The sequence below is a fragment of the Neophocaena asiaeorientalis genome, unplaced genomic scaffold (assembly GCF_003031525.2).
Source record: "Neophocaena asiaeorientalis asiaeorientalis breed wild unplaced genomic scaffold, Neophocaena_asiaeorientalis_V1.1 scaffold521, whole genome shotgun sequence".
In the NCBI taxonomy this organism is placed as follows: Eukaryota; Metazoa; Chordata; class Mammalia; order Artiodactyla; family Phocoenidae; genus Neophocaena; species Neophocaena asiaeorientalis.
In genome coordinates, this window is record NW_020174712.1 from 2,127,697 (window position 1) to 2,153,134 (window position 25,438).

A 25,438-nucleotide genomic window follows, 5' to 3' on the forward strand; every position below is an offset into this window, starting at 1 on the left:
CGCAAAGAACTGGACCTGTTTATTCAGGATCTGGGAGAAGGGTAGGTCTCCAGTGAAGAGCACAGAAAGCGAGGCTTTCTGTGAAGCGCAGGTAAACCCAGAGTCACCAGGGTGTTCCTCGCGGAAGCAGCCAACCATCAACCCTGGCATTTCAACCACAGCACAGCAACTAGTAAAATGCTTCAGTTAATTTTTGTTCAGGGCTGGATAATTTTATGGCCACTAATTATATCTGCAGCCACCCACAGAGAGAGGCATTAAAATTAGCCCTTTGTCCTTTCACTGAAGGAACCTTTTCAAATATTAACCTAGCAATCTCCTCCATAAGCCCCCAGAGGTAGTAGGGGGGCGGCTAAGTCTTCGTAGGCTGATTATTTGGACATCGTGGAAGCATGAGGGGTGAGCGCAGCGGCCTTCTTTCCCAAGGTCAGAGACTGGGTGGTGGCAGGAGTCTGGGGTGTGGAATTCACATCTGTCACTAGAAAAGACACGCCTTAAGTTCTGAGGGCAGGGCCTAGGTCTCAGAAAGAAGACTGACTTTGACGAGGAACCCAACAAATGTTTCCTGTTCTCAAAAACATCTTATCTGTGAGCCCGGTATGTGACATAAACACAGAAGTGGGTGGAATTTGCTGACAGTAGAGAGTAGTGGAAAGGGGAAAAAACACTCCTCCAGAGTCACACCAGCCTTGGATTATGACTACCTATGTGACCTTGAGTAAAGGCATTTTCCTTTTAAGTCTCCATCTCCTCCCTGTGAAACAGAGATAAATCTCTATCCCGTGCACAACCTGGATGAGTGAACAAGAGGAATCATCATGTAAGACACGCAGCACAACGTCCAGCCCCGGGCGAGTGCCTAACAGAGGAAGCCATCTCACAACACAAACCTCCAGGGTCGAAAGGGGGAAAGTTCTGGTCCACCAGAAGAAACGATATCGCACCAGTCCAATCCCATGACTGTGCTCTAAGGGACACACACACAAAGCCAGGCGTGATGCCCATTAAAAATTTAACTATATATCATATTCATTTATTATCAATCCACAGGATAATTTGATTGCTACATGAGCTCATAAAAGCTTTTTCACCTTTACAAAATTAAAAAAAAAAAAAATGTGCCACAAGGATGTAATAACAACTGCCGATAAACAAGAAAAGGAATCTTAAAATTATAAATTTGCTGTAGAAAAGATAAAAAACAATTATATTTTCTTTAGAATTTTACCTTGAATAAAATATTCCCCGGTATAAAAAATAAAAAAGCTTGCTCTGGTTAGAATTAGAGTATTTTTCTCTTCAAATCTGGGAATTTGCATAATCTCTCCATGATAGTTTTCCTTTGTACCGCGTGGCATTCAAGCATAGCAGATTAGAAAGATTTTCTTTTTTCTTTTCTTTTTTTTTTGTTTTGTTTTTTAAAGCAGTCTTTTAAAATGGGACATCTGTGGAGAAGTTCATTTTCTTCTCCTCCTCAGGGATGTGGAACACAGCCTTTGAGGGCAGGAAAAGGAGGAAAGAAAATGAAGGGGATAGGAGGGCCGGGGAGGGGAGTGAGGAGAAGGTCTATCTGTAAGTGCTTTAAGATAAGGTGCAGAAGCAGACTGCAACGTCGCTAGTACTGCCCTATGTACATATTCACAAGAATAAAAAATTCCAGCTAGTTCACATTTTCTCCTCCATTCAGAGGCATCCGTTCCACCATGCTGGCCTTGACCGCAGGCAATGCAGCACCTCACTGCCCGTGTGGGTGTTGGTCCTATGACGTCCTTGAACTTGAGGGAGCAGCCCTGGGAGATCCAGCAGGCTCTAGAGATATGCGTCTACCAAGGGGCTGGAGTCCTGAGTTAAAAAGAAGCTCCAGTACTGGAGTTGGACACAGCAATCAAAGTTCTATTGTCAAGGCTTTTTCCCTTAAGATTCGTCTAAAACAGGTGTCAGAAAGAAAAATATAATACAAACAAACAATAAAACAAAGCCAAGAAATCCCAACAACCACCAGGGGAAGTCGAAGGCTTAACAGCTCTTGACGCGGGCCTGGGTGATGTCGGAGGTCTTCTTGATGACGCTGGCCCGCGTCTCCCGGTCTGGCCGGCTGCTGCTGGGCGCTGGGGTCACGGAGGGGGCGAGGGGGAGGTCTGGGAACGGGGGCCAGGAGCTGTTGTAAGGCACGGGACAGCTCTCCTCTTTGATGGTGACCTGGAGGTCGGGCTTGTTGGAAGTGACGAAGGTCGCCATGCTGGGTAGCAGGTACGTGCTTCGTGTCCCCATGTTGCTGAGGTACTGTTTGCCTTCAATGTTCCTCTTCCGCCAGTGTGGTCGGCCCTTTCAAAGAAAATAATCATGATATACATTTCCTTTGCCTTCTCTTGAATGGCTTTTTAAACAATGTGCCACTCTTCCCATGTGTTGGTGTCTGAATTTCTTAAGAGGCGTGGAATAAACAAGAACCTTAGCGACTCCACACCCCTGAACTGAAATCCATTCCCAGCCATGCATGCCCCAAGCACAGTTTCTCTTCCCTTTTTAATCCATGCTCATTGGCTACCTCCCAGAAATCTAGCCAAGGCTGTTCTATGAAGGCAGGAAAACAAGGCAGCAACTTGGTTTCTGGTTCCCCTCTACTCCAGCTGCCCGGCCTCATGGTTAGGTAGCTTTGGGCCAGGATGGCTGGTGTGTCACGGCGACTAAGTCCTCACAGATGGCCCGATCTGATCTTTGAGTCAAGCTGCATTTTCAGAGTGCCGGAAGCGAGGAACCCAATAAAAGACAGGGAACGCCCCTGGATTGCTTTCAAACGGGTACAGCTTAGAGCTCCAGAGTGCATGCAAATAGCTGGCTTCAAGGGTGGCGTCATTCAGAGAAGGAGCTAGAATTCTGACCTTCAAGAAACAGGTTCCGAACGTATGTGTGCATCTACACCCACTGTCTTTTCAGAATTCCTGGACTATACTTTAAAGTATTTGGTACATTGGGAAATTACTAATTCAGACAACCAGTAGTCAGTCTCTGTCTGTCTGTCTGTCTCACTCAAACACAGACACAAAGCAGGCCTCGCAGGAATGCTTCCCCTCACAGTTCCAGCCATTTCCTGCCATTGTCTGAGCCTAGCCAAGAGGAGAGAGATCAGAAGCAAAGCCACTTGGAATCCGGACTGAACACATACCTGGCCCGTGGGCAGGGATCACAGGGCGGGCTGGGGGGGAGGGGACACTCCCGGTATTTGGGGAGCTACTTTTGCTTAGCACTTTCTGACACTGACTTCTCATCATTGCCTTGGGCCACTTGGACCTTCTATTTCTGCTCGTGAATTAGGATGTTTACGGTGGTAAGCATATCAGTGTTTCTTGGCCTTTTCCTGCCGTCATAGCCTCCTTTCTCACAGTAACATCTTACCCCCTTCCCTCCCATTTACTTCCCAAAGCTTCATTTTGTAAGTCAAAATCACTGTAAATTTTACGTGACGTATATTTTACCACCATCACCAAAAAAAAAAAAAAAAAAAATCCAAAAGTGAAACTCAGGCTCAAAAGAAAAGAAACTTCACCAGCAGCGGGGAAACCAACGTGCCAGTTGGGAAGGCTTTGCCCCGGTGCCACCATGCTTACCTCCGAGCTCTCTTCATCACTGGGCACACTATCGGTAGTTTCGCTTTCTGTTCACAGAGAGAAAAACACAGGCCCATCATTCCTGCCACTCAAACTGTTTCGAGGCCCAGGCAGTGTTTAAAACAATACATCAGCACGTCTTTCTTCAAAAGAGAAATGCATCACTAAACTCATAACCTCTGTCCCCTTGTGTCAGGTCAAACGCGTGTGCCTGGGAGATGCCAGGGAGCAGTTTAGAGATGAAGGGTGGCTCGTTTGCCCAGGGCCAGGCTATGCTTATTCATGGCCTCTCTTCCCAGGACGGGGTGCTGGGCCCCCGGGCTGCCCATCCGCGTTCTGCCCGCCCTGCCCCCCGGCCCTCTGCTGGCTCCACGTCAGGCCCTTTCCTCACAGCTGTACCATCACAAGCCGCTCACTGGTCTTTTCCCATTCACGGCATTTGGTTCATTTAAGTCCCAGCCCAGCCTCCCCAGATGAGCCCCATTCTCCTCAGATCCCTCCTTTCCCTCACGGCCCTTCTGTACTTATATCCTGGGTTAATAAAGTGGCACCTTCCCCCTGGGTTACTGTGGGTGTACAGATTCTAGGGTGGCTCAGCTGCCGAGCGTTTACCCTCTTGTGGGGTTCCCTGCTCTGGAGGGCAGGCGGGGCCTGTGACTTGCTTTGAACCAACAGAACACAGTGGAGGCGATGGGATGCACGTGATTACGTTATGTAACCCTGCAACCTGTCTAATGAGGAGACCATCTCCCTTGCTGGCTTTGAGGAAGCCAGCAGCCATGGCGGGGAGGCTCACATGATAGACAACTAAGGACCGCTTCCAGCCAACAGCCAGCAAGAAACTGAGGCCCTCAGTTTGACAACCTGCCAGGAACTACATTCTGCCCCAAACCCTGTGAGCCTGGGAGCAGATCCTCCCCGATCCCATCCTCAAATGAGACAGCAGCCCTGGACCAGACCTCAGCTGCTGGTCTGTGCAGAGAATGCCCTGAGCAGAGGACCCAGCCAAGCCATGTCTGCTCCCCCGACCCTCAGAAACTGTGGGATAATAAGTGTGTGTTGTTTTAAGGCACTAAGTTTGTGGTTATAGGGTCACGCAGCAATAGATAACTAACTCACTTACCATCCTGATTCATCCTGCCGCCTGTGAGACACAGAGCAAGTTACTTAACTTCACTGAGGCACACTTTCCCCATCTGTAAAATGGGAGTATAAACACCTTCCAAAGAGGATTACGTGATGAGTAAGGGAAAGGCCTAGTACGGGGCCTGGAACACAGCCCACACCCAGTAAACGTGGGTGCGCCTTTGTCCTGAGCCTCATTCAACAGGGGATCTGCACCACACGCTAGGGTGACAGGGTCACACTCAAGAGCTAGCGATTACACATCACCTGTACACAGAATACAAGATTCTTTTAAGTAAAAAAAAATTTTGATTTTTTTTTTAAAGCAAACTAATTTTTTTTTTAAGTAGAAAAATGTTAATTGATTTAAGTACAGAATTGATGGTGTGCCGTTTTTCAGGGTTCACAGCATTGAGAAAATGAAACACAGCGGGTGGAACTTCCAAAATACACGGACCCTTAGAGAGCCCTGAGTCTGGGTCCTTCACTTCGCAGACATGGCCTGAAGGGAAGCTGTATTAGTGAACGTTTTTGGGGCCCGTGGGCTGGTGCTCTGCACGCAGGTCTTGTTCAGTCTCTAAGTCAGGGAGCAGGTCCTGTCACCCCTTGATTGTGCAGAAGGCCTTATGTGTTCTTGTGCCTTCTACCCCTTCCATCCCAAACCTACAGAGGGACTGGCCTCCAGCCTCACGCCTTGCTGGTGGCACAGCTGTGGCCAGGTGGCTCCCAGCCCAGATAGAGTCCTTCTGACGACCCAGGGCACCAGGCCCAGACCAGGCCCTCCATGAATTAAAGGCTAAGGAACAAACGGACAAACTGGGGCACAGATTCATTCCTCGAACAAAGAAACTGAAAGTTACTACACGGGGCCCACCCTGGGGTCTCTATGCACGTTTCTCGGCCACCGTTCTCCAGTGACTTCACCTGGGCACAAGCGATTGCCGATAAACCTAACCCCCAGCAACTAGAAGACGGGCCCGTCCACTCCTCAGACTGAGCCGACTTCCCGAAGCATCCCCATCAGGGGCAGCAGAAGCCCGGAGAAGGCCCAACCCTAGCTGTCAGGGCAAACCAGCAACGCCGGGCACAAGAGAGGTTTCCACACAAAAGCAAATTATACACAAGAGCAAGGGAAAATGCCCCTCCACTCAACCTTCAGGCTAGCCCAGGACCCTGAGGAGGCAGCAATCAGCGCAGCCACTCCCAAGAAAAATGCGGAACAGAGATGTTGAGAAACCAGCCAAAGTCGTCGTGGACTGAGTCAGCACAGAGGAGGGAAAACAAAGCAAGCTTCTGATTCCAGGGCCCCGGGCGCTGAAGCTCTCCTGCTGCTCCAGCCTCTGGTGAAACTTCAAGATCCCCTTTCCATTTTTATGGTTAGCTTTCTTAGAGCTCCGGAGCCAAGGTTTCTCTTCCCTTCCTGTAGGTCTAGGCCCCCTCACGCCTAATCACCCTCCATAAACACCATCATCTTCTGTTCCTCTCCCCTTCACATAAAAACAAGGTGCCACCAGGCTTGCTCTGGGCGCTGGAAATAGGCAAAAACGAGCAGGTTAGACCAAGGTTCTGGGATTCCACAGCCTGAGTGACAGTTGTGGGAGGGGTGGGAAGGCAGACCCTGGGGAAGACTCCTTGGTAAGGCCTGGCACGAACCATGAACAGAATCAGAATGCTAATCGCCTGTAAGCACCCAGTTTTCAACTTCAGGGAGATAGTCGGAGACAAGACAAGTTCACATGCTCTGAACTTCTGTTTTCAGCTGACACAAACGGTGGCTGAAGAGCACCGTTTCTAAAGGAAGATCAACTGCCTCTGAAGTAGTTTTGAAAACTCTCCATATAAGCAAACTGGGAGTTCTCATTTTCATCGTTTAAAAGAATGGCCTTGAGGGGCTTCCCTGGTGGCGCAGTGGTTGAGAGTCCGCCTGCCGATGCAGGGGACACGGGTTCGTGCCCCGTTCCGGGAGGATCCCACATGCCGCAGAGCGGCTGGGCCCGTGAGCCATGGCCGCTGAGCCTGCGTCCGGAGCCTGTGCTCCGCAACGGGAGAGGCCACAGCAGTGAGAGGCCCGCGTACCGCAAAAAAAAACCAAAAAACAAAAAAAAGAGAATGGTCTTGAGCGCCTTCAGCCTAGGAGCAGAGATGCTTGAAGCTCTAGCCTGAGGACCCCAAACCCTTCTCTCTAGAGTAACAGTGGTGCTCGCGGCCACCCCTGGGTCACTGGCTCAGGGTGCTCTGTTGGGGACACTCATGCCCATTTTCCTCTGTTTTCTTGGTTTTACTCCATCATTGCCATTTTCAAGATCGGTTCTTATAGAACAAATGAATTCATGGCAGCTCCTGCTTCCAGATCTATGTTACCACCGACACAGCAACATTAGTTGTTTCATTTTTCCTTCTGATTACTTTGGATTTGGATTTGCTTTGAGTAGAATGGAATTTTAAAAAAAATTTTTGGAGTTGCTTCCCGAGCACGGTCTGAGTAAGTTGCAAGTGTTTACAGAGTAATAACAGGTACCTAAGCAGTTTGCTTCATCTTTCTGGTCTCCGTTTCCCGGAAAGCGACTGGGGTGAGAGGGAAGGAAGAGGTTAGGATTAGATGACCCCAAAGATGCTTCTTCCAGAGTTGCAGTTTTACAGTGATGCTAGTCTCAGGCTCACACTCCACTTAGCCGTTTTTTAATCGTCAGACCATCTCAGGAACATGACGGGGAGGGAGACGTCTTCTGTCACAGCCTTTTTGCACTACGACATCTTGGTACATTTTCTGGAAGGCTCTTGTTCAACAAGTTTTATTAATAAGATTGACAACGATTCCTTTCCCTCAATCATTTCCTTAATTACTTTCCCTAGAAGGCTCAATGAAGAGGTTCAAATCAGAGTCCTCTGACAGCACTTCTATCTTTGCTGCACCCAACAAAATGCAAGCCTGCTATGGTTTCCAGAAGGACCCAAAGTCTTTCCCGCTGGTCACTGGTCAGGAGGAAATCTCCCTTCTCTCAGTTGTCACCAATCAATCCTTCGTCTTATACTTTCTTCTCCATACTCTCGTCCAGCCTTCCCCAAAATACCACTGTGGCTTTCTTTCACTAAACCACCCACAACCTAATAAAATCCTGGTGCCACACAGCAGGCAACAGGCCACTTTGCGGTAGATCTTTAAAAATAAAAATGACTCGTCTCTAGAGTTTCCCGAGGTTGGGCTTTGGGACATCCCTCCCCAGGACATAGTTCTATGAATCCAACTAGAATTTCATGTTGTCTTAAAACAATCCAATGCAAGTACGTGCACTCAAAGGAACTGTCCCTTTTCTTGCTTCACCGTAATATTTAGACCATGGAGACGACAGACTTGCAAAAATGAATGTGGTTTTTGTAATACTACTGGGGTTATATTTCAATGATCAGTAGGAGGGAAAAATAGCCAACAACCGCTTCCAAATACCGGTTTCTAAGTGAATGAAGTGGTTTGAGGAGGCTGCAATTCAGTTCAGTAGTCTACACAAAGGGACCCTGTCATGAGAAACAGGCAAACAGCCTATTCTCGTGGGGAACGTAAAGTTAGAAAGTGAATACCACCAAAGAGCTGCCTTTCCTAGTAGCAAGCTATGGGATCCCTGACTGAAAGATTTTAGCTACCCATGGTCAGTAACAGATAAGTTTCTTATGTGTCATAGGCTCTAGAAAAGTAGCAGCGATGACTTGTCTTGACTCTATCCAGGAAGCTTCCCTCCACAGGGTTCTAGAAAATTCAGACAGTGAAAACAATCGAAAGAACTAAAGGCCAGGCTGAGACATCAGGCTCCAACCAAACCCGCACTGCCCGCAAGCCTGGCACCAAAATCCTTCTTTTCGAATCTTGCAAATGTCCTGAAAAGGGTAATGAGATTTTCATTTCTCTCTGCATGAATCAGCTGTTCTTGGGACTCTTCTGCTAAAGCAAAATGCCAGTGCTGGCAGAACAGCAAGAAGACGCCTTTCCAGAATCCCCAAGAAGACTTCAGAAAAGTCTAACTCAATAGATAAATAGAAAAGTCTATTCTAAAGCTCCAAGCCCTTAAGAAAAAAAAAAAAAACAAAAACACTTGGGGTAAAAAAACAAACAAAAAAAAAAACCAAAAAAACACTTGGGGTGTAATAATGCCTGCAGCAGCATGATATAGAGGAAAGTCACACATTTCCAGCCCTTGTCAGTGAAATGTAAGCACAGTGGCTTAGTGTTTCAAGTTTCAGTTATCTCAACTGTAAAATTAGGGCATAAACATTCTGCTCTGCCTCCTTTGGCTGGTCCTTGAGATTCTGGGAGGTGGACTGTTCTGAATGGCAGAGCCCCACACGGTCCTCCAGGGCAGCAGTGCAGTCAAGGGGCTAAGAGCAGGCCTTTGGCATCAGCCACGTATGGGTCTGACTGTGCTACGGGTTGTCTGTTTCTGGACACGCTGCTTCACCCCACTGACCTCAGATACCTAACATTTAAAAAAAAAATACATTTATTCATTTATTTAATTTTTGGCTGCATTGGGTCTTTGCTGCTGCACGCGGGCTTTCTCTAGTTGCAGTGAGCGGGGGCTACTCTTTGTTGTGGGGCACAGGCTTCTCATTGCGGTGGCTTCTCTTGTTGCAGAGCACAGGCTCTAGGCGCGCAAGCTTCAGTAGTTGTGGCACACGGGCTTCAGTAGTTGTGGCTCGCGGGCTCTAGAGCGCAGGCTCAGTAGTTGTGGCGTACAGGCTTAGTTGCTCCGCGGCATGTGGGATCTTCCTGGACCAGGGCTCGAACCCGTGTTCCCTGCATCGGCAGGCGAACTCTCAACCACTGCACCACCAGGGAAGCCCCCAATACCTAACTTTTAAAGAGAGAATAATGACAGTACCCAGGCTGACGGCGTTATTCTCATGATAATTAAATAAGCCAATCGATTTCAAGCACTTAGCATAGTACCCTGGGTACAACAAACATGCAACAAATAGTAATTATTACGAGGACTGGCAGATATGCAAGAGGGACTGGCACACGCAGGAGTTCAAAATATGTTTCATGAATAAATAACTGATGACAAGCTTATCCTGTCTGACAAGATCATAGGCTTCTTGTAGCCAAGGTTCGTTCTCACTTTCCTTTTATGTTCCCAGCACGAAAGAAAGTCAGGACCTCGAGGACATTCCGCGAAGTGAAATATGCCCGTCACAAACGAACTAATGTTGTAGGATTCCGCTTATACGAGGTACCTAGAGTAGCCAAATTCAGAGAGACGGAAAGTAAAAGGGGGTTGGCCAAGGGGCTGGGGGATGGGGAGGGGGAGTTATTGTATAATGGGCACAGAGCTTCAGTTGTGCGAGATGAGAAAGTTCTGGAGACGGAGGGTGGTGCTAGTTGCACAACGATGTTAGGTCACTTAATGCTGCTGCAATGTGTACCGAAAATGGCTAAAAGTGGTAAATGTTATGCTGTGGGTATTTTACCACAGTTGAAAAAAATAAGTTAAAATGAAAGAAAGTTGGGGTTCAGGAAGTATGAGGTTAATTTAGGGGCGGATAATTCACAGACAACTTGTCATTTGAATCAACCTAATTCTAACCCGGACTCTGTGCCGCTCACTGCGGTGGCGTCCTGACTGAAGGACACGCTATTTGGCAACACATAAAGGACACTGGGAAGAATTCCTGAACTATTTATTTGAGCGACTCTGGTTACCCATGATAGGGCCTCTGCTTTTTATTTGTAATATCTGCAAGCAATAACCCTGACTCAGAACTTATATTTCAGAATTATAACTGAGTCACCAAAAGTTAAGTGGAGACCATGAGAAGGAGTGTATAAGGGGATGTAATGTTGGTGGGAAAAAGGAGCCACCACTTTATCCCGTAAGGATGGAAGAACCCACTGAACCCGCTGCTAACCCTGTGACTGTCGGGGCCAATTCCTGCCATTCTGTGGCCATTCCCTGGGGAATCTGCAGTGGGCTCAGTCCCTGGCCCAGCTAGAAGCTGTATGAAATTGAAAAAGAAGAGGAAATACGTGGAAGTGACAAGTAAACTTGGTGAACGACAGAATGGAACTTGGGGTCTGAAGGTTGAGTTTGAGTCCTGACCCAAACACTTACTAGCCGTGTGGCCTGAAGGAATCCCTTCTATTCCAACGAAGGAACCGGAAGAGGTGATCCCTAAGGTCCTATCCAGCTGGCTCAAACTCAGATTCCATTAAAAACATCCTTCCGAATTTCTGATAACTTGCGCAAATAAAATGGACTCAGATGAACTACTTCCCCAGAGAAATCTTCTTATTCGTTAGTCATGCGTGAACATGTTACGGGTGATCAAGTGAAATGCTGTGACTGGGTCTTCGAATTGAGAACAAAAATATCCTAGAAGATGTTGGTTGAGGACATTAAAGCAAGACTAGTTCCAGACAGAATAATCCTTAGGACACAGGAGAGATTCTCTGCTATGTTGGTGAAACCAGTGAGTGACCCTAGACTAAAGGACCGCCCTCCCTGGTTCCTTGCTCAGTTCCAGAGTTTCTGACCCCCGCCCCACCCCCGCCTTACCTGCGTAGGAAGACACGGGGGAGATCTGCAGGGGGTAGAGCTCGCTCATGCTGACCGCCTGTTCATCACTCTCAGTGGTCACTTCCACAACTTGGCAGATGTCTGGTGGATTAGTGACAATCTCTTGATCCTCAATGTTGCTGTCCAGATGTGACTGTCCTACGACTTCAAAGAAAAGACAGCCATCATGCACCAACATCACCTGCCTTCACAATCCTAGCACACACTCTCGAGAAAGGAAACCTCCCCCCCAGAGAGGCCAAGAGTCAGATTCCTGGTCACCAAATGTCATCTGCCATGAAACAAGAACAAGCCTTAGCTTTGGGTTAATGTCCCTGGAGAAGCAACTTGCCAATAACCTGGCTCGCCAGGGCTATTTCCAGTGTGCCTGCCAATGGTGCTTACGCGTGGCAACATCCCAAACTCAACCCGGCCACAGCCAAGGCTGCAGGACGAGAGCTGCATCCAGACCTAGCCCCAGGGCCAGAGAGATAAACAGTGCTTTGAACCTGACCCATTTCTGTTCTCTGCTCTCGCTCTAAAGGCAGCTGCTGTGCTAGTTTCTGGGTCCTGGGGTCCAAAGAGACATCATCAAACCTTAATAATGAGGGAAGGGGCTTCCCTGGTGGCGCAGTGGTTGAGAGTCCACCTGCCAATGCAGGGGACACGGGTCCGTGCCCTGGTCCGGGAGGATCCCATGTGCCGCGGAGTGGCTGGGCCCATGAGCCATGGCCGCTGAGCCTGCGCGTCCGGAGCCTGTGCTCCGTAACGGGAGAGGCCACAGCAGTGAGAGGCCCGCGTACAGCAAAAAAAAAAAAAAATGAGGGAGGACCACCAAAATCCACCCTATTGTGCCATTTCTAGCTGTGGGATGATCCATTCACACTCCCAGCCCGCCTCCTCCTCTGCAGACAATGGATGTCATATCAAAACAATGGAAAAGAACGCTTTCCCAATTTTCTAACACACCTTCGGAGCATCAACTCCTCAAAACGCTGATAATATGAATTGTGACCACCCTGCCTCTGAAATCCTGACGCAACTGTTTTTTAATTAAACTTTTCAGTCCGAGATCACGTGCAGTTGTAAGAAATAATACACAGATCCCACGTGCCCTTTACCCATGTGCAAAACTATCATACAGTATCAGGATACTGACATTTGACCATCGACGCATCTTGTTCAGATCTCCTCCGTTTCACTTGTACTCCTTCGTGTGTGTGTACTTAGCTCTGTGCGATTTCATCACGTGCGCGGTTTCACGTACCCACCTCCGCAGTCAAAACACCAAACAGTCTCATCATCACAAGCGTCTTCTGCGACTGTATCCACCTTCCTTCAGCCTTCTCCCCTTGTCTCCAACCCCTGACAACCACTCATCTGTTTTCCATTTCTATAATTTTTGTCATTTCAAGGATGCTTCACAAATGGACTCACACAGTAACCTTTTGAGATGGGCTGTTTTCACTCAGCAGAATTCCCTGGAGATTCATCCAAGTGTTTGGGTGTATCAGTAGGAACTGTAGGTTCCTTCAACTGGAGGAACCCAACTCAATTCACCCACCGAAGGAATTGTAGGTTCCTTTCCATTCTTCGGCTATCACGGATAAGGCTGCTATGAACATTCACGCACAGGTTTTATCTGAACATAAGTTTCCATTTCTCTGGGACAAATGCCCAAGAGTGCAATGGCTGGAACACATGGTAATTATATGTTTAGTTTTACAAGAAACTGCTAAACTAGTATCCAGAGTGGCTATACCATATTACGTTCCTACCGGCAATGTATGGACAAACTAATTTATGCACATTTTAGCCAGCTTTTGGTGTTGTCACTACTTCTTTTTTTTTTTTTGCTGTATGCGGGCCTCTCACCGTTGTGGCCTCTCCCGTCGCGGAGCATAGGCTCCGGACGCGCAGGCTCAGCGGCCATGGCTCACGGGCCCAGCCACTCTGCGGCATGTGGGATCTTCCCAGACCGGGAAACGAACCCGTGTCCCCTGCATCAGCAGGCGGACTCTCGACCACTGCGCCACCAGGGAAGCCCTGTCACTACTTTTTGACTTTAGTCATTCTGATAGATGTATGGTGATACCTCATCGTGGTTTTAATTTGAATGCCCCTAATGCCCTGTCTTACTTTCAAACAGAGCTGACCTTATACTTCTGTTGACAGTTGATTGGATGGAATATCCCTGAAAACTGGCACCCATAAACAAATGGGACCAACAATGTTTTCCCAAGGGCCTCTCTCAAAGCACTTTGCCCTCATAATCAATGTTTTACTCATGCCTGTATAAGTTATTTTAACATTTCAACACATGGGAATGACAGGGAAAGCATCATTATCCTGTTATAAATGAAGAGTGTCAGGCACAGAGAAGTACAGTAGCTTGTCCAAAGTCACACAGCGTGGATTATGGGCTGTGCTCTACGTCCCCGGCCACCTGTAAAATGTTCAGATTAGGCGGGAAGGCGGCCACATTCCAGTCTCCTTGAGAAGTTAGCATCATGGGCCAGTTCCTGTTTTCACTGCTCAAAGTATAATATTTTGATTACTCAAGTATTTCTGTTTATACGTGGGTTTCTGTTTTAACTGCTTGAAGGGGGGTGATGAAGTGACTAGCAGTAAGGTAGGGAGAACATTACCTGATTTCTACTCAGGTAAGGTTTTAGAAGGCAGTGAGAATTCATGGATTTTCTAGCAAAGAAAAGAAAAGCACCGAAGAGGCTGGGAAAGGAGATTTGGGGATGTGATAAAAGACTCCACAAAGCCACAGCATACAGAATGGAAGGGAAACTGGATGCCGCGTGGGTTTTCCTGGAGGGGATAAAATTAAAGAAAAGGAAGGCAGGCTAAATATGGCAGGCAGACTCCCAAATTCTTATTTTATCCTTTGGACTATACTACTTGAGCCTGAGAGCATCAATTATGCAGCTCACCAGACACAGACTGAGCGCTGACACTGACCTCTCTCAAGTTTCTTCTGCCTCCTCTCCCAAGTAAAATAAGACGGCAGGAAAACAAGATGGGTCCTGTCCTTTCCCAAATTGGTGGGTGGAGATAGAAACCAAACAGGACGTGTGTGTGTGTGTGTGTGTGTGTGTGTGTGTGTGTGTGTGTGTGTGTGTTTGATGAGGGGATGGATAAAACTGATACCTTACATACTAAGAAAATGAAGATCTTATACAGATTTGATTTAAATCAAGGCCCCTTTAACTTCCAATCCTCCAAAATTCATTTCTCCCTTGCACTGTCATTCCTGGGAGTATAAACTATGGCAGCCATTCAAGCATCTTCCTAATTACGTCCTTTTGTTCTGACCAGGAATTCTCTCCCTCAGTGTTTTCCCCCATAAGTCCCAACTCAGCCATTCAACTAACAGAGATTTCCTGAGCATCCTCTTTGTACAAGGCACTGTTGTCAGGTAGGAAGGGTAGAGGAAGTGTAATCTAGTCCAGGATCTGGTTTGTAAGAAGTCCAGTAGGGCTGGAGGCCAGCACACAATGATCTAGAGAATAAACTGAGGACAGTAGTGAAAAGGAAAAGCGGGGAGGGCAGAGGGCCCGTGATGAAAGTTCAGGAAGTGGGATATTTTTTTTCCAGTTACAGGAAATCAAAGGCTTCGGTGAGGCGGCAGCGCGGTGGGCAGAAGGGGAGGGTGAGTGGCAGGCAGGAGTCAGATGCCTCTGCTTTCGGGGGGCCTTTTCCTGACCCCCCAGAACAGACTGCCCTCTCTTTCCTGCGGGCCCCTCGCTTGCTGTCCCCATGGCTTGGCCAAAACGACAGCATGACGCGACCTTGTGACGTGCCTTCACTTTCGGCCTCGCGTGCCCAGTTAATGCAGCGGCCCTTTATTTAACTCTTTATAAGTACGTGCTGTCTCCCAGCCACACTGTGGCTCCCGAGAGAGTTGAGACCCTGCGTTAGAACTTTTTGTCTCAAGTCACAGCACACGTTCACGGCTTGTACCGGAGAGCAGCTCAGTGAATCTTTGCTGAGTAAAGAGATGAATAAACAGAGAAGGGCTCCCAGACTGCAGCCAGAGGCCTGCAGGAGTTCAGGACCGCTTGTAAATACCAAATGGAATGACGAACGTTTTCTAGAAAATTTCCAGACTCCTGGCAAGCGGGCTTTTTAAAACCCAGGTGAAGGGACAAAGACACAGTAGGCCATAGCCGCCAGGGGCTGGAAGGGGGGAGAGGAAACTTTTGCGGGTGAGGAAAATGTCCTATGTCTTAACTGTAGTGGTAGTCACACCACTGAGGACGTCTGTCAAAAATCATAGACCTGCACACCTAAAGGGGGTTAGTTTTACGGTACTTCACTTAACATACATGCCTTAAGACAAAAAGTAGATGAGCATCTCTGTTCAAATTTTAAGTGTATCCCAAATGCTGGTGACCAGGATAGAAAAATAAGTTTTAGTTTTCTGGGCTACATCTGGATACCCAGTTAATATTACATGATCTCTAAGGCCAGACATTGCCCTAGGAGTACGTGGCTTTGTGCCTGGGACAGGACGACCGCTGCTCTCCGTCTGAGCACGACTGAGGGCGCTTTAGAAACTTCTGAACTCGTAAGTCGCAAGTCCAAGAGAGAAGCTGGGAAATCCCAACATGTGAGATGCTCTCTGGAAGGGCTTTACGCACCAGCCCTAATCCATCGCTCTCTCTTTATCCAGCTATGGAGATAGATGAGAGCTGATTTCCCCTGAACCACCAAACTTTGCCCTAAGGGACAACACAGACAGTGCCACTGACTCCTAACAAATGAAAAGTCACAAGAATAGCAAGCTTAGCAAACTGCTACAGCACATAAGGTCAGAAGTGGGAGCCCTCTAGGTGCTAGAGCCTCATGACTGATAACCCATAATAACAAAACCTAGCATTTCCTGGGCCCCGAACTTTGTCTTTCCCACCTTGACCTATCACCTGCCAGACCTCACAACTCCACGGGGAAGACACAGTTATCACCCCATTTTAGACAGGAGGAAAAGCATCGTGGAGAGTTAAATAACTAACGAAGAGTTCAAGGACTAATTCAAGGTCAGACAGCGGGAAAGTGGCAGCCTCCGGAGGCAAATTCAGCTTTCCCTCTCAACAGCACCGTCTCCCTGAAAGAAAGAGTTAAGGAAGTTCAAACTGAGTTTCCCTGGGCTTTCTAAGCCCCTCTTAGGATAAAACCTTTCAAATCTCACCTTAATAAGACTCTGGGCTCATAACCAATAGTGAAATTGCTTTTCAACAGTTCTATATTGGGTGCCAAGGAAATTCCTGAACGGTTAGGGAACTAGAAATCCACTAAGCTTCTCCAGATTATGAAGGACAGCGCATCAGGAAGAGTCCCCCGCAGGCATGTAATTTTATCTGGACCTCAGTGCTGAGACTTACAACAATATTATTCATGGCTGGTTACTGATGAACCGGTTAGATTCCTTAAAAGGTCATTCTTACCTTATTAACAATTGTTGACAATGCAGGGCTCCACCTGCGAAAGTACTTGCCCCCAAGCCTCAGAGAAAGCTCTTAAAAGTAGGCTATTAGGAACCGGAAAGTTCTGTGAAGGTGGGTTGGTCCTATCACTTTGCAGCTGAAACCCAGAGGGTTGGGTAAATTGCTAAGGTCACTCAGGCAGCTGCAGGGTCAAGATAAAAGCCTATAAAAGCCGGCCATCTGCATGCTGCCATGGAGAGAAATTTCTTCTCGCCCTGATCTGAAACTTCGAGAATTTAAACTGTGAATACCAGCCCTGTTGACGCAGCACAGACAGGGGCAATGTCTCTTAATCAAATATATTTTAATATGATTTGATAATACCACAATCATAATATTAATTTTACCACCTTCTAACCACACAGTGAGTTTTCTGTTACACTCATTTGGTCCTCACAGCAATCCTGTGAGGTAGGTGGGATCAGTTTTTATCATTTCCACTGTATTTAATTTTTTTTTTTACAGATTTTGTTTTGATGTGGACCATTTTCAAAGTCTTTAATGAATTTGTGACCACACTGCTTCTGCTCTACGCCTTGGTCCCTTGGCCGCGAGGCACGCGGGATCCTAGCTCCCTGACCAGGGACTGAAACTGCACCCCCTGCATTGGAAGGCGAAGTCTCAACCACTGGACCGCCAGGGAAGTCCCCTCGTTTCCACTTTAGATAACGAGGAAATTGAGTCTCAGAGAGGTGAGGGAGTTTGCCTAGGATCACGTGATAAATAAAACCCTGCAGAACTAGGTCTAGAACCCCAGTCTTTTAACTTCTAATCTGGTGCTCTTTCTGTTTTCTTTTTTAAAATAAACTCTGGCCATGATTCGCTTTAGGCATCCAAGGGCGATGGTGGGAGACACAAGTCTCTACGGGGTTAGTACTTTCAGAGAAGGGGCCAGCCTGCCTCAACAGTGACAGGTCGACATGGGTGCAGGGTGTGGTACACGAGGAAACATCATCACATGCTGCTCTGCTATAAAGGGGGGCAAATAATATGTTCTAGTAAAATCTCAGTTGAGTTCATCACCGTGTCTCAAGGGTCAATGGTCTGGTAGCAGATACCTGCCTAAGACCTCATGGGTTGGCAGCGTACCCCTCCCGACGGACCCGCCGAACGCCCCTTCCTTACTCTGCTGGGTTGACAGAGCTATAGCGTCTACCCCACAGTAACAAAACCCACAACCCAAACCTCTCTTTCTCGCTGGATAGGCACATGGAAGTCCAACTGTTCAGAGTAATTCGACTTCAAAAACAGGTATAAAAGAAGTGGACAGGGGCCAGGTCACCAGGACACTGGGGACATGCGGGTCTTTGTCCTGGGGGCTTTGGGGGCAAAGGTGACATGGTAAGACTGGCATTTTTAAACAAATGACTGTGTCTGGAGAAGGGGCAGCATGGAAGCAGAGCTGAGGCAAGCACGAAGGTGACTGGGAGTCGCATCTGAAATAGAAAGGGGACAGATTTGAGGAATAGGACAGGGGAAGACAGGATTCGATAGTTAATTATAAATAAGGTGGAGGTGTCAAGGCGGAAAAATATATACAGCCTCGTAAAAAGTTGGCAGCTTTCTTGGGTAAATAAAAACCCCTTAAAGGTTGAAAAAACCTCCATGTCCACTGCCCAGGGTTGCCAGTGCACGTGGTGACCGAGGGCACATCCCATGCAGCCTCACCTCTGTGACCTTGGCTTCTCCAAGGTCCAGTTCACCGAAGAAAAACAAGATGTATTATCGGTTGTGTCTGGGTTTACTGTGAGATCTGGGTTCACACCTCACATGGACTCTCCTGTTGCTAAGAGTTTTCTAGGGGTCCTGAGAAAACTGGATGCCTTGTCGCTGGACCCCGCTCCTGAGGGATGAACCAGCATGGAAAGCCTTCACTCGCTCCTTCTCAAGAGGGGTGCCTTCCATCTAAACAACCACCCCAAATCTACTTTTTATCTTGTAGATGGAATTTTTCATATCTTAAGCACCAGAGAAAATGGCAAAAAACAAAAGCAAACAAACAAAACAGGGAACAAAGGATCTGGAAAAGTTGAAGACAGTTCTACAGCCTGGCATCACCTTTGGCCATCCTCAAGTCACTATGAATTCTGGTACCAGAGGCTGCCAGGCTTGAGTTATGACCGTGAGGCCCTGGGGGTACCCTAAGTTTGGTCTCTTAGTTGTGAATCTGTTTTGCTCCTTTTTTTTTTTTTTAACTTTTTTGTTGTTGTTCTGCTCCTGTCGATATTCAAGTTTCTAAGCTTGGCTTAAAAAAAGCTACTTAAGGTTTACTTTAGATAAAGTTGGTCAAATTTGGAAGTAACTACTAGAAAAAGGTACATCCTAGAAGGTGCATTTTGGGCCACCAAAATCGACAGAATTCAAATTACATTATTTCCTAATTGTCTATGTCTAGTCACCTAAGGCCAGCTTGATTTACTTCAGGGTCATGAATAGCCTCCCTCATTTCACAGCAATCTTTGCTTTCTTGAAGGGTGGGGTTACCTTTTATCAAGAAACAATGGGGTTATGAAGCCCCGCCTAGGCCAGGGAGAAAGAATGTCCGCACCTGCTAACTTCTCACACTGGCCTGGAGGTGATTTCAATACTGCTCAGCAGAGGCCCTGCTGACCTGGGCAAGAGGCCAGCAGGGTATTATCAGAACAATCCAACATGTTTGCTGGCTTCTTCCGCTTCCTAAAAACAGAAGTTGCCGCACACACAAAATAATTCAATGTGAAAGAAAAGTAAAAACAAAAATGAGTCTTTTTCTCCCTCCCCTTAAAGGGATAGCAGGGAAGATCTTTGGAGGTGCTGACCTGTGCATTTAAACAGGAGGGAGAGATGAAACGTGAAAAGACCTGGTTTAAGCAGTGAGATGCTGCCCTCCTGCTTGAAGCGCACAGCCTGCTAAATCTGGACGTACATTCAGCTGTTCTGGACAAGAAGGCAAGACCAGGACACTGCCCATTGACCATGGGCGTGTGCACACTCGTGCGTGTGTGTGTGTGTGTGTGTGTGTTTTCCTGCCATGATTTGCCGTAGAAATAAAAGTAAAACACAGCAGCAATCCAGCAGGAGTTCATCTGTCAGGGTAAAGGACATTTCGTGCTTTACACCCTTACTGGATTCACTTACCAAACAGCACCCCTCCTCCAGAATAGAAGTGTACTGGGTGGCTGGCCTCCAAGGGATTAAGATATTGATTTTCAATCTATTTCCCTAGTGACAGAGCCTACTGACAACAAGAAAAATGCTCTTGTAGTAAGGACTCGTTTCAGCTCCCATTTTTAATCTTATAAACATGGGCTTATAAGAGTAGAATGAAAACATCTTGAGGTTTTCATCTTGGTGCCTGGATACAAAACTGGCCGGAACTCTGGGTTTAGAGACAAATGAATGGAAAGTAAGAAATGGTTTCGTTTTTAAATAAAGCATTTTTTAAAAAGTAAAGAGAGCCCGAAAGAGAATCTCTCAAATGCCACAGTGGCCTTGGAATCAGAACCCCTGTACTTCTCATCTCGGTCCACACATCGCAGAGGCTGGGATGGCTAATTACTGGTCACTTGGGAGAGTGTAGACAAAGCTCTGCGAAGGGTTTAAAATCCGAGCTAGGGCTACTGTTAGTAATAATCACAAATTACCCACTCCTTTAAAATACTTGCATAGATCCACTTCATCTATCGTTACATACCTTCACAAGGGTCACTGACTAATTAGAAAGAGATATTCAAACTCATTTTACTGCCATCCATTATGATTTTATTGTTAGGAAGAGAATCATTTAATCCAGTAGGTGATTCTCTAACCAAACCTGGCCTTTGTCTTTGCCCCAGGATAATGACTTATTAAATTAGTACCAACACCATGTAGCCCCAATCATACCATAAGGGCAATGAACAATCGACCTGGCAGAGAATTTACCTACCGAAGGCTCAACCAAAATGTTAAAAAAAAAAAAGGTAAAGAAAACTGGTCCAATTCTGGCTTTTGTTTGGCATTTTATCTGAGGCTGAGTTCACCTCCTTAATGAAGGGGAGCTCTAAAAGCCAGCCAGCTGCCTCGAAATAAGCTGAATCTTAAGAAAGCGCGCCTGGGAGATCGGCAACTATCTTCCTTTTTAAAAAGGGCTCAGTGGGCAGAGGCTTTCTGAGGACAGCCTGCTGAGAAAGGGATGATAAAAACCCAGGTGCTGGGGAAGCAGCCCTCAGCCGTGGAAAAAACGGCCCAGGAGGGAGGAGAGCTGGGCTTCCGGTCAGGCAAGTGGCCTCACTCCAGAGGGGAAGTGAGAAAGATACTCTCGGAGAGTCCGCTCGGCTCAAAATGACTGTAGGGCCATCTGTCTCTAGGCAAAAGTGCCCCATTCAGACGTGAGCCCTGCGAGGAAGTCATGGCCATCCTGACATGAGATACAGCACGTGCTGAGTCTCAACCCAGGCTTCATTCTTTCTTCACGCTGCACGCTGCTGGAGACCCTGCACATGTGATTCTACTTCCAAACTCCAAAGCCCAGGGGAAGGAGAGGAGGCTGCGGCCTCCTGTCCCTACTCAGCTGAGAACCCACAAATGAAGGTCCTCAGATGTGAGGGCTGCTCTTGGAACAGGATTTTTCCTGTTCTTACCGGCATCAGAAGCCCTAATTGTTTACAAAATGGAACAAAATGTAATGAACCAAAAGGTATTGCGGGCAAAGAAACCGAGGTTCTGGATTCCAGGGCTGGAGTCAGAATACAAGGTCAAGTCTGGGCCTCTTCCACGCTTGCAAAGAGTCCCTACCATTCGTGCTTGGCAGCATCCCAGCGGGACTTCATTGAGATATAATTCACACTTGTCACCCACCTGCCTAAAAGCCTCCAGGAGTGGTGTTTCCATGGTGTGTGTATGGAAAACATTTGGGTACTTTACTATCTGCTATACTTCAATTTTTTAAAACTTAAAAAAAAAAAAGAAAACAAAAAACCCCACACCCTCCAGCAGTCTGGGGATAAAACCCAACCTCCTTCCCAGGGTCTTCGAAGGTCCCCATAAGCCCGCCCCGCCTCCCTTCTGAGGGACCTCACACGCCCTCCCCACGAGCACCGGCCTTCCCTCTAGTCCTTCAAGCGTGTTCCTGCATCGGGACCCACACTGCAGGTCCTCAGCCACTGGTGTCATCTCATCTCTCCACTCTTCCTCTGGCACATCTATCACACACGGTAATGCTGTTGTTACGTGCAGTTTTTATTTGTTTATTATGTGTCTTCTTCCATGAAACTAGGGATTGGGCCCGCCTTGCTCCCCAACCTGTTTCTGGCTCACAGCGCTACGTCTGGTATACAGAAGGCACTCAACACTCTTTGTGGGATCACAGGATGCCCTCTGGCCACGTGCCTCTGTTTCCCCGTCTGTGAGATGAGCACCACCTCTGTGGCAGGCCCGTCTTGGAGCAGATGCTGAGAGGACTCATAGGGACAGTCTCCCCCCTCCTTGTTCCCAAGTTAAAGAAATAACACTTTTGTCCACGTGACCAATTATTGAACGATTGAGAACCGCTAATCCTTAGCCGCTGGGGGGAGCATCCCCATCTCATCTGCCTATTTTTTTGAGGCGGATCTGCCTCAGTTCCTTTACCTGATCCTCAAAGGCCTTTATTAGTCTTCAGTCCTGAAATCTGGGGGCCTGAACTTGCATTTTGAGATGGTTCCAAGACCTCCTCCCGCTGACTACGTTATTTCAAATCACGTTTTACAAATTCTCGACCCCAGGGAGCTACTCGTGCGTATAAAAAAATGAGATGTCAAAACAGTTTACCTATGATGTTCACCGTACTATCCACTTCATGTTTTATAGCTGAAGTCAGGGCCGCATACTCAGGAGAAAGATCACTTACTCCATTACTAAGCCCCAAAGATGACTCAACTGGTTCTTGCTAGGAAGAAGAAAAGAAAAAAGAATTGAGAACACTTCCTTTTCCCTCCCTGTGCTTAGCTTAAATTCTACCCTCCGTCCACTTTCTTTAATGCCAAGGTCACGTTCGTCTCCCAAACGCAGTCCCTACGTGTTTTAAATCAGCCTGGAGCTTAAGAAGCACATTTCTGCGTAGAGTGTCTCGCCAAGGGTTCCCTTTCTTTCCTTTTCCTTGGAGGAGACGGTATCCGTGCACCTGGCTTGCCCTCCTGAAATGCTTATCCCTGCACAAGGCAGCCCTGGGGTTAAGCGGAGCTGTGTTACTGCCTAGGCAAAGCACCTTGCTGCTGAGATCCCGACTCATCCTTCTCTGAGGGAGGGGTGTGTGTAAGACTCAGCTCCTGGCTTTCTCTCTAAGGGAGGAATCTTGCCACCTCTTTTATAACTTCGGAGGAAAAGCTCTGCCTCAACTATCAGCCCAAGGACGAAATCCAGAGGACGTGGTGGATGAATTCTTCTTGGATAGGGTTTGCTCTGGATTCTGGCCACTTGAGCATCCTGCCCCAGGGTCGGGGGCAGGTGGCCGGTCACACGGGCCAGACTCATAGCCAAAGCCTCCGTCACCCCGTGGAGTCCAGTGAAACAGCCCACACCCATGGCTCCGCAGGCATGCCTTCCGAATGCCCATGCAGCCCAAGAGGCTACACATTCATATTAATGAAACTAGGAGAGCAAACTCCTCTTCCTAAGCTTGGCTCTCAATTCTGCTTTATCCAAGTGCACCAGAGCCCTCCAACCTCTGAACGCGCCAACAGCTCTGGGAGAGCCAGCGTTGGAGTACACACTGACTTTCAGCGTTTTGATGAGAGAGCTTCTCCTCAAGGGGAGGTTACACTGGCGTCTATGACAGCAACAGAATCAGACAAAAAAAGCCACACGTGACAACTCCTGGGGAGACCAAACTGGAGAGGCGGAAAGAATAGAAGACAGGAGCAGGAGATCATGTGAGGTGGATATGACTGTGCTCTGAAAAATTTAGAGTGGATGCTGCAAGGCATGCTGGGTGTTCTTATCAATTTATGTGCTGCTTGGAACCAATGATGAACCCCACCCCCTCAGCAAATCTTAGGGAAGGAGGGGGAAATTACACCCCTCCCTCCCAATCCCACCTGGCAAATTCCCGCCATGATAACCACGGCTTCAAAGACATCACCTCACTGTATAGCTCAGTTCTCAAAAAAATAAACAAAAATCACACACGGCAGGGTTGACCAGATGTACCAAAGGTTGAATCCAGGAAGGGCCCAGGACAGCCCCACTGGACAGAATGTTTATCCCTTTCTCCTGCAGCATCTCTTTGACAAATTCCGAAGAGTTTATCCTTTCTGGGAAGAAACTCCCTTGCCTGTGACTTGAGTCACCACTTTTCTCTTCCTTTAGAGGCAAACTCCTGACTGTGCACCTGCCTTCCCAGCATCACCTCCTCACTGCACCACCATGAAGCCTGCAGTCTGGCTGCCACTCCACTTGTGGAATCAAGCTCCCAGCTCCTGGGGCTGGGGTGGTGAGATAGCCTGGCTTTGGAGTCACATGAGCCTGGGGCCCAAGTCTTCCTCTAGTTATAGGACTTTAGCCTCTTTAGTGATCTCTTAGGATGCTGCGGACAGCTGTAAACTGAGGACAGTAACAGGACCCACGTCATAGGGATAATGGGAAGATTAAATGAGATAAATATGCACCTGGCACCTATTATCTAAGGTCACCGATAAGACGCTACTATCCCAAATCCAGTGACCTTTGCGCAAGTCTCTTTCCCTCAACCCCACACTCTGACATCCAACAGGAAGGCCTGTACTCTCCATCCTTGGCAACAAAATCTGTTTCTCCACCTTTCTGATGGCATCCTTCTCCCTGGCTTCCTCAATGGCCCCCTTCCCACCCCACCCCCCATCATGCCCCACGTGTCATCTTCTCTCCCTTCCACCTCTTCAATTCCCCAAAAGGAACTAAGAACGTTTTAAGGAATTATGTAAAGAACTGCTCGTTTTCGTGGGTTTCTTTTGTTGCCAAGTTATTATTCACTCATTCTGCTTCTAGGCTTCTTATAAAGGTAATGAGGGAGTCAGACTTGCATATATTTAAAAACCTAAATTATTCTGATTTCTCAGTTGGAGACTTCAAAAGAGTTTCACATGATCTACAGTGTAATTAGTGGCAAGTGATACTTCTATCACACTACACTTGAGAAAACTATGACTCATAGATGAAATTAGTTTTCCAAGACCACACTGCTTTTACTCTGAGGAGATACAGGAACTGAACTCACATCTTTGGTCAGGCAACATGGTCCAATTCCAGTAGCTTCTGTCTTAATAAACCCTTGGATCCTGTACTAATGCCAATGGAGATTGAGACTGAACTATTTTCAACATTGTTCTACTCCCCAGATCCCCACCTTGCCTCTTGCACTCCTGCAACGAAACAGAATACTCTACCAATGGAGACTGAGTTGGACTACTCTGAACATTGTTTTACCTCCTCCCATCCCCACTTCCAAAATAACCTGCCGATCTCCAAGTCTTCAGTGCAAACCTTCTCACTGGTTTTAGAAGGACAATATAGCAGATTGTATACTGAAATGTAGCCAGCACCTCCCTGAAAGGTCTCCATCCAGGGTGCAGAAAACCAGGGACCTTCACTACACTCAGTTGAAATTTTTGAAATGACTAGAATAGGAAGATCGAAACCTAAACTATGTTTTTTTTTTTTTTTTTTTTTTTTTTAAAAATAAGAAAGAAAA

The 25,438-nt window shown here is 47.4% G+C and overlaps 1 protein-coding gene across 3 annotated transcripts in view; it reads right to left on the bottom strand.

Moving 5' to 3' along the window:
- Positions 1-1,551: 1,551 nt before the first annotated feature.
- Positions 1,552-25,438, bottom strand: part of IRF2 (interferon regulatory factor 2) — an 85,710-nt gene continuing 61,823 nt past the window's right edge. For all 3 annotated transcript variants that reach the window (XM_024760007.1, XM_024760006.1, XM_024760005.1), the window contains 4 exons: positions 22,543-22,660; positions 11,279-11,443; positions 3,609-3,655; positions 1,552-2,325 (listed from right to left, as the gene is read on the bottom strand). In XM_024760007.1, coding sequence (XP_024615775.1) covers positions 2,017-2,325; positions 3,609-3,655; positions 11,279-11,443; positions 22,543-22,660 — 639 coding nt within the window. In that variant the 3' untranslated portion in view covers positions 1,552-2,016. The remainder of the gene's footprint in view (positions 2,326-3,608; positions 3,656-11,278; positions 11,444-22,542; positions 22,661-25,438) is intronic.